At 37.8% G+C, this 9,364-nt stretch overlaps 1 protein-coding gene across 1 annotated transcript in view; it reads right to left on the minus strand.

The window, feature by feature from the left end:
- Positions 1-9,364, minus strand: part of SHROOM4 (shroom family member 4) — a 251,062-nt gene that overhangs the window by 8,759 nt on the left and 232,939 nt on the right. The window contains exons 6-7 of the mRNA XM_008570339.1: positions 2,941-3,334; positions 2,456-2,865 (exon numbers count right to left, since the gene is read on the minus strand). Of these exons, the coding sequence (XP_008568561.1) occupies positions 2,456-2,865; positions 2,941-3,334 (804 nt within the window). The remainder of the gene's footprint in view (positions 1-2,455; positions 2,866-2,940; positions 3,335-9,364) is intronic.

Below are 9,364 nucleotides of genomic sequence, written 5' to 3' on the forward strand. Positions count from 1 at the left end.
TCAGCCAGTGAGCGGGAACCGGTCTGTATGTGGGATCCGAACCCTCGGCGGGAGCACCGCAGCGCTCCCAAGCGGCACACTATAGCAGTGCGCCACCGGGCCGGCCCCCGAGAATTTTTAAGAATCATTTTAAAGTCTTATTTTGTTTTTAATTGACATATAATAATTGTACATATTTACAGGTACAGGTGTGATGTTTTGATACATGTATACATAGGTTATAGAGACACTGCAGTTTAACTTGGCTGGAATTAGGATATCATTTTTTGCATTTTAGAATCAAAATATTACACATCTACTTGCCCCTAACACTATTCTTTCTTACAAAATCTTAAAGTCACTTCCTTCTGGTTAAGACTCTGTGCTCTCTACGGTCTCCTAGAATCTTCTCCAGGAGCCCAGAGATTCTGAGATGTTGTAGCAGGCACAGTGAGCCAGACTACTTGGCTTCTGGTCACCTGTGATCTGGTAATAAAGTTACTTTCTTTCGCTGGGCCTCCCTTTTCTCATCTAAAAAATGGAAGAGACTAATGATAACTATTTCACAAGTTTGTTGTGATGATTAAATCAATCAATACATGAAAGTGATTAGAACAACCTTTGGCACATAGTAAGGAGGCAAAAAATGTTAGCTATGTTGGGAATGAAGTTGTTCATTAAATATCCATCACTCTAAGAAGCATCCATAATTGATTTTCGTAACCACAAGCCAGGGCTATGTGCATGCAAATGTTTTCCCTTGTATCCCATAGTCACTGAAAAAAAATTCTCTGGAGCAAGTTACAAGATCTCTAGTAATAACAATTTCCTTCTCCTGGCCAAGGTGTCAAGGTGAATGGAAATACATAAAGGAACATGACCTGTAACTGCTTCCTCTGGTACACACCGCTCTACAGGGAAGAAGAGGGCTTTGTGAAGTCCTGGCCTACTGGAAGAACATGATCTCTCTGAGAGAGGCTGCCTAGGAAGGCAAAATAAGCATGGGTTTTGGAATCAGACTGATCTGGCCTGAAGTCTTTGCTGTATAACTCTGAATTAGTCAGTCTCTTATTTTGCTAAGCTTTAGTTTGTTCATTTGTCAAATGGGGATAATAATGGCCCATAGGGCTGTTGGGTGGATTAAATGAGATAATGGATATAAAGTGCCTAGCAGTGTCTGGCACATAGTATATGCTTAATAAATGTTCATTAATTCATTTATTCATTCCTTCTTCTGAAATATTAGTTAACTGCCTGCTGTGTGCTAGGTCATCTTCCCTTTTCCCTGCTGTGATAGATAACAATCACAATAAGAATGCTCCCCAGCTTGATGGACAGCTTGAGAAGCAGTCACATAGCATCTGATAAGGAATTCTTACAGTGCCTGAGAGCCAGGCCCTGTAAACGCTGTGCTTGTGGCACCTTGGGCTAGAAAACTGCTCAACCTGCTCCAGATAGACAAGTAATGGATTTGCCTGTCAATAAAAGACACAATAACAAGGGACTTGTAATGGCAACAAATCTCAGGCAAGTTCCTGCTATAAAAAGATTTAAAGAAAGCACTTAGAAGATTCCTGTCTCTTCATGTGCACCCCCAACAAAGAGTGGGCTAAGCTCTCCACAGGAGGGCATGCAGAGTTAAGAGCCAAGGCACTGAGCAATGATGGTCCTGGGGCTTTTGCTTTGGGGCAAAAAGGACAACCATGCACTATGGGGCACATAGACGAGCACTGGCTCAATGGAGTGAACAGACACCGGCAGTCCTGCAGCCAGACCACACTTCTGCTTTAGCCTCCCTGCCCAGGAAGCTCCCCCTGTCAATTACCACCTACAGCCCACCAAAGCAGATGCAAAGTGGCAGGGAGACAAGGACAGGGAGAAAGTGAAGAGAAAAAGAATGTCCTTAGCTATTGCAAGAAATCAGCAGGGCATAAAGCACCCAGCCCTGGGAATACCTTTGATGCTGGGGGTAGGGAGAAGAGTTTAGAGGCCTAGCTACTTATCCTAGAGTAGAGGCAGGTCAGCTTGTGAGCTGGCTTCTAATTCTGGAGGGCAAGCAGAAGAAAAAGTAGAAAGGGGTCTGAACCAGGTTTCTGGGAAAGGCCTACCATATGCAACAAGGGTTTAATGCCCTTGTATGAAGGATGAGAAATTGATGCATACCTTAAAGACAAGCTTAGAAAAAAAATACAGTACTTTAATAATGGTATTTAGGGATAAGAACATCAACAACTCCCATTTATTGAGCATTTACTATGTGCTAAGCATGGAGCTATGTCCGTTACATAGATTATCTTAATATTCACAACAACCATGTGAAACAGGTATCATCATGCCCATTTTCCGGGTAAGAAAATGGGCTTGGAGCAATTTAATTGACCAGGCCAAGTTCACACAGCTAGTAAATGGTGGAGATGGAATTCAAACTCATGTTGCCTGCCTCTTCAGGGACCCGATATCTGTCATAAGAACTTACTTGGGGGAATCAGTGGCCTTCTGCTCTGATGTCCTCCAAAGCCCTCTGATGCCATAATAGCAAGGGGGCTGAGCCTGCTCAGTATGAGATCCCAAGTGGTCCCTTACTGGAGGTAGGAAATCACTGGCATGGAGAGCAAAGGACTCTTGCTCTGCCAGGAGGCTTTGTGAATCTGGCCTTGAGGCCTCCAGGTGGTCAAGGCTCAGGGGTTGCGGCTTCTCCAGGACCTCCTCAGGATTGAGGGCACAGGAACCACTGGTTTCTGAACTAAAATACTGAGGAGGCAGCTCCTCTTCCTCCTCCTCTCCCTCCTCCTCCTCCTCCTCTTCCTCTTCCTCTCCATCCTCTCCTTCCTCCTCCTCCTCCTCCTGCTGCTGCTGCTGTTGCTGCTGCTGCTGTTGCTGTTGCTGCTGTTGCTGTTGCTGCTGTTGCTGTTGCTGCTGTTGCTGCTGTTGCTGTTGCTGCTGTTGCTTTTGCTGCTGGGCTGCACGGAAGAGCCTGTACTTCTCCCAGTTGGGAGGAGGAGGGCGAGGAGGAGGAAAGGCCTTCTTCTTGGCTCCCAGAGGATCTGGCTGGGTTTCATCACCTTTGGTAAAGAGCTCTCTCCGATGCTGTCCCCAGGCCTGGGTGCTCTGGGACTCCAAGCTGATGTGACTCTCAGAAAAGGCACGGCTGCGCAATGGATGGGGCATGGAGGCAAAGGAGCTCCCCTCCTCATAAACTGAAGTTTCCTCATTGTTTTTCAAGGCGTGTTTGAAGTCTCCAAGAAGGTCAAGAGAAGAAATTGCTCGGTAGTTTGACAAATCCAGCGCTGGGTTCTCAAGGCAAGGATGGAAGGGGGTTGCCCATGAAAAGCTATCCTTGGAATGAGCCATTTCCCTGCAGAACAGCATATGAGGATTAAGTCAAACAAGCAAGTTTCAGATGTGCTCATATTTTGGATGACAACATTTATGTAAAATTTAAAATGGTTACAAAACAATGTAATATGTGTAGTAAATACAATAATAATGGTAGCTAACACCTACTGAGCATATACTGAATACCAGGCAGAGTTTTAAGTGCTTTCCACTTTTTAACTTATTTAATTCTCACAATAACGCTAGGATGTAGCTATTATTATTGTCCTGACTCTATAGTTGTGGGAACTGAGGTTTAGTAACTTGCCTGGGATCATAAAGCCAGGAAGTGGAAGAGCTAGTATTTGGACTTGAACAATTTAGCTCCGAAATACGGATACACAAACATCACCCCAGTCTGTTTATAGCACTCAGAGTGGCTGTGCTCTGTTCTGGGGCTTACAAGTCTTGTTACCCAGATCCATGTGTTGTTTTTGTTTGTTTTGTTTTCATTATGAAAAATTTCAAATATTTAGAAATGTACACAGATGGACATAATAAAAACCCATGTTCCTGTCTACCACCAGAATTAGCACATTTTAATATTTTGCCATCTATGCATGCTTCATGAATTTTTCTCAAGAAATAAGGAATGCTAGCCTTTGTATCACTCCCCACTTCCATTCCTGTCCTACCTCTCTAGATGTAACCAGTATCATGAATTTGATATGTATACTCTCTGTCTATGTCCTTACACTTGTCACAAAAAACACCGAGAAGGCCATTCACAAATGTTTGCTACTTTGGATTTAAAATATCTACGTCTAATGTAATTCCAATCAGAATTCTCAACAGGAATTTTTTTAACTATAGAGTTTAAAAAATTAACTTGTAAAAATAGCAGGATATAATATTAAAGAGTATTCTGCTAATGAGGAGGTGGTGAGGGATTAAGCATATCATAAAATAACTGTAATTAAAACAGTATGTTATTGATTAACAGAACAGAACAGAGAGCCCACAAACAAACCAGACTCTCTATGAAAATATCATATATATAATCTTCCAAAACAAGGAGATAAAGTTTATTTAATAAATCTTTTTGAGATAACTGTAGAACAGTGCCATTTGGAGCTACACCATATATTATATACCAAAATAAATTTCAGATCAAGAGTTAAGGATATGTGTGTGTGTGTGTGTGTGTGTGTGTGCATGTATATGCGTCTGTATAGTTTTAATTATTATATATATGTTATGTGTGCATATATGTATGTATGTATTATATGTCATATATAATACAGTTACAAGAAAAAACTACCAGAAAAATAAAAAGACTATCACTTATGAGGTGAAATAAGATTTTCAGCATATAGGCAATAGAAGAAAATCTCTAAGGAAAACAAGTCCAGGTATTTTTGAATATGTATAAAAAGTCAAACTTCTGTATAATAGAGTGACCAAAGTTGAAAGACATCGTTTATCCTCAGAGTATAAACAGTTAAGCCACAAGATCTGGTTTCCTGCTGTGGCCTGTGAGCAATCAGAATTGTGCTAAGTCCTGCCCAGTGACAGGAAATTCCGGGGGTTTAATTAAATCATCAGACAGAAGAGTCATGATGAAGACTGGGAGTATTTCTTTAAAAAGTAATAATACACATAATGGTAGCCAAGCTCTGATAGCACAGAAAGCAAAATGTCCTTCATTCCTCTCATCTCCAGTCCCCATCCTGAAGAGCTCATCACTTGCCTGGGTCAGAAATTCATATCCAGACATTCCCACTCTCTTCTCATTTGGGCCTTAGCCCACATATAGATCCTTAAGATTGTAAAAATCCCTTGTGTACAAACTGTTCCACCTGGCATATCCCCTCAGGTACAAAACAAAAAGCAAAAACAAGATGTGGTGAGTGGAAAGTAAAAAGATGATAAATGTGTACTGGGCAGAGGCCTTTCCTGACCACCTTGTATAAAATAGAGATGACTTATCCTTAATCATTCTTATCATACTTTGTTCTTTCTCAGAGCATTCATCCCCACCTGATATTATATTACATAGCTGTTTTTACTTATTTATTTTTGCTCTACTCTAACTAAAATGTAAGCTGCATGAGGGCAGGTATCTTGTCTGTCTCATTCATTTGGCCCCTAGTTCCTGGCATACAGTAGGTGTTCAATAAATATTTGTTCAATAAATAAGTTAATGCCAAAATAAAAAAAAATAAGAGTTGTGATACTCATATAAAAAAAAATTGAATTAAATGCAATGCACAAGACAAAGAAGGGCACTATAACATTAATGACTAGAACACATGATAAAGGTCTAGCTACCATAAATCTTTATGCACCAAAAAACATAGCATCAAATTTCTTTAAACAAAATCTGTAGAAAATGCAAAGGTAGAAAAAAGCAGAAATGAAACATGAGACTGCTTCAGCTGATGACAGGTTATGACAGTCAAGAATTAAGATAATGAAAGAAATCTAAATGTGTTCATATACTAAAAGTAAAGACTATACTTTGTTTTCAAGAGCCCAGTGAATATTTTTTAAATTGACTGTACAGGTGGAACATCCCTAATCTGAAAATCCAAAACTGAAAATACTCCAAAATCTGAAACTTTTTGATTGTTAACATGACATTCAAAATGCTCATTGGAGCATTTTGGATTTTTGTGTTAGGGAAGCTCAACCAGTATGTGTTCTGCAAATATTTCAAAATCACACCCTCCCCCCAAATGTGAATTTTTTTTTTTTTGTCCTTTTTGAAACCGGCTACACCGCGCTCAGCCAGTGAGCGCACCGACCATCCCTATATAGGATCTGAACCCACGGCGGGAGCGTTGCTGTGCTCCCAGCACTGCACTCTCCCGAGTGCGCCATGGGCTCATCCCCCAAATGTGAAATTTGAAACACTTCTGGTCCCAAGCATTTCAGATAAGAGATACTCATCCTGTATACTGAGCCAGAAAGTAGAAGTAGTATAGACCACATTCTCTAATCACAATACAGTAATACTGGAAAGTAATAACAAAAATGAAAATGTAAAATCTCTAGCAGATAGAAAATAAACGGGGAAAAATACCCCTCCATGTTAGCCAAAGAGACAATCTAATCTGAAATTTCAGAATACCTAGAAAATAACAACAATAAAAATATCAGAAGCTAGAGAATATGATAAAAGTGGTAGTCAAAGGAAAATTTGTAGGCTTAAATACTAATATTAATACATAAGAACAAGTCAATAAATGCATTAAGCATTCAACAAAGGAAGTTAGAAAAGAATCACAAAATAAGACTAAGTGAAGCAGGAAGATAGTAAAACTAATGGTGGAAATTAATACACTAGAAAAAAATGAGAGAACTAATAATTAAAGCCAAAAGCAAGTTCTTCAAAAGAAAATATAAAACAATACAACAGATAAATGACTTGCTAACCTAATTTTTAAAAACCCTAAGGCACAAAATTAGAAATGGAGAAATAACCACACATACAGAATAAATGAAAAGAGTAAAAAAATACTTTGCTCTGCTCTTTAAAAACAAATTTGAAAACTTAGAATGATTTTCTAGGAAAACAAAAGTTACCAAAAACAATTGCAGAAGAACAAAAATATCTAAATCCACAAGTTACCATAAAAAACATCTGATAAATTTCACTAAAAAATAGCACAATCACATAGTCTTGTGTTAATTCTACTAACCTTCAAGGAACAGACAACACCAATGTTATTTACACTTTTTAGACACTAGAATCTAGAGAATGGAGAGAGAAGAAAAGATTTCTGCATAACATCGATACCGAAACCCAACAATTAGAACATACAATAAAGGAAAACTAGAGCCCAATCGTACCTAATAATACTGATGCAAAAATCTTAAGTAAAGTGTTACCAAAGAGAATCCAGGAGAATGTTAAAAATATAATATGCCATGAACAAGTGGGGCTCATTCTAGAAATACAAGACTGGCTCAATATTTTAAAAAAAGCTATTGATATAATTGACAACATTAATAAACCAAAGGATAAAAGTCATATTACAGTTTCCCTAATGCTAAAATATATTTGATAACAATTTAACATTCTTTCTAGATTAAAAAAAAAACTAATAGGAAAAGATGGCTATTTCCATAACATCATTATCATCATACATTTTTTTTTTGAAGCCAAAAGCCAACATTGTACTTAATGGCAAAATACTAGAGGCATTCCCATTAAAATAGGGAGCAAGGCAAAGGGGCCTACTTTCCCCACTAATATTTAATATTGTTCTGAAAGTACTAGATAGTACAATTTGACAAGATACAGATGTAAACATTGGAAGATGGGGGTATCTTCTCATTATGCATAGGTGATATAATTACTTACCTGAAAAATTAATGAGAAACAATTTTAAAACTAATACCAACAATAAGAAAATTCAGTAAGGTGTCAGGGAATAAAATTAATATGTAGAAATCAATAACTTTCCTATACATAGGCAACAATCAGTTAGAAAATATAATGGAGGAAAACAGTCACATTTACTACAGCAATTAAAATGGTGAAATACGTAGGAATAAACCTAACAAGAAATATGTAGAACCTATAAGCAGAAAACTTTAAAACCTTATCGAAGGTCATAAAACAAGATATACATAAATGAGAAGATGTATGTTTCCTAGTGAGGGTGACTCGACATTGTAAAGATGTCAATTCTACCTAAAGTAATCTATAAATTTAATGCAAACCCAATAAAATTGTTAAAATCACAATGAGATATCATCTCACTCTAGTTAGAATGGCTATCATTGATTGACGAAAAACAACAAGTGCTGGTGAGAATGCAGAGAAAAGGAAACTGTTGATGGGAATGTAAATTAGTACAGTCGTTATGGAAAACTATATGGAGTTTCCTCAAAAAACTAAAAATAGAACTACCATATGATCCAGCAACCCCACTACTAGGTATTTATCCAAAAGAAAGGAAATCAGTATGCCAAAGAGATACCTGCATCCCCATGTTTACTGCAGCACTACAATAGCCAAGGTGTGGAATCAGCCTAAGTGTCCATCAACGGTGGATACAGAAAATGCAACATATATACAGAATGGAATACTATTCGGCCATAAAAAAAGAATGAAATTATGTCATTTGCAGCAACATGGATGAGCCTGGAAGACATTATGTTAAGTGAAATAAGCCAGACACAATAAGACAAATACCGCATGCTCTCACTCACATGTGGGAGTTAAAAAAAGTGAGCCATAGAAGTAGAGAGTAAAATTGTGCTTACTAGAGGCTGGAAAGAGGATGGGGGAGGGAACATAGGGAGAGGTTGGTTAATGGATACAGAATTACATGTAGATATGAAGAATAAGTTCTAGTATTTGATCATAGCACTAGGTGTCTATAGTTAACAATAATTTACTGTATATTTTCAAATGGCTAGAAAACATTAGTTCAAATATTCTCATCATAAAGAAATGATAAATATTTTTGATGATGGATTTGCTAATTACCCTGATTTGATCATCATACAATGTGTACATGTATCAAAATATTATTCTGTACCCCATAAATATGTAATTTATTACATGTCAATTAAAAATAATAATAAAAAAGGAAAAACCAAAAAAGCAGATTTTTTGGAACATTTTTCTAAATTTCATATGAGAAAAATAAAGTTATGAGAATTGCCAGAAACGGTATGAAAAAAGTAGAGTGATGAGGAAGGACAAGCACTGCCGATTATTAAAATATGTTCTAAAGTTATAGTAAATAAGGTAGTCTCACAAATAGAAAGGTAGATCTGTGGAACAAAATGGAGAACACTAGAACACCGAAGTAAACTCAAGAGCATATCACAAGTCAGTTTGTGATAAAGGAACTATTTCAAGCAGTGGGGGAAAAGATGGATTATTTAATACATAGTTCTGGAACAACTGGATAGCCATTGGGACAAAAATAAAGCTGAATGCTCATATCAGGGTTTTTTTTTTTTTTTTTTTTTTTTGTTGTTGTTGTTTTTTTCCTTTTTGAGACCCCCCCCACCAGGCCCCGCCCGGGAGCGCTGTGAGGGCCCCAGT

The sequence above is a fragment of the Galeopterus variegatus genome, unplaced genomic scaffold (assembly GCF_000696425.1).
Source record: "Galeopterus variegatus unplaced genomic scaffold, G_variegatus-3.0.2 Scaffold594, whole genome shotgun sequence".
Lineage (NCBI taxonomy): Eukaryota > Metazoa > Chordata > Mammalia > Dermoptera > Cynocephalidae > Galeopterus > Galeopterus variegatus.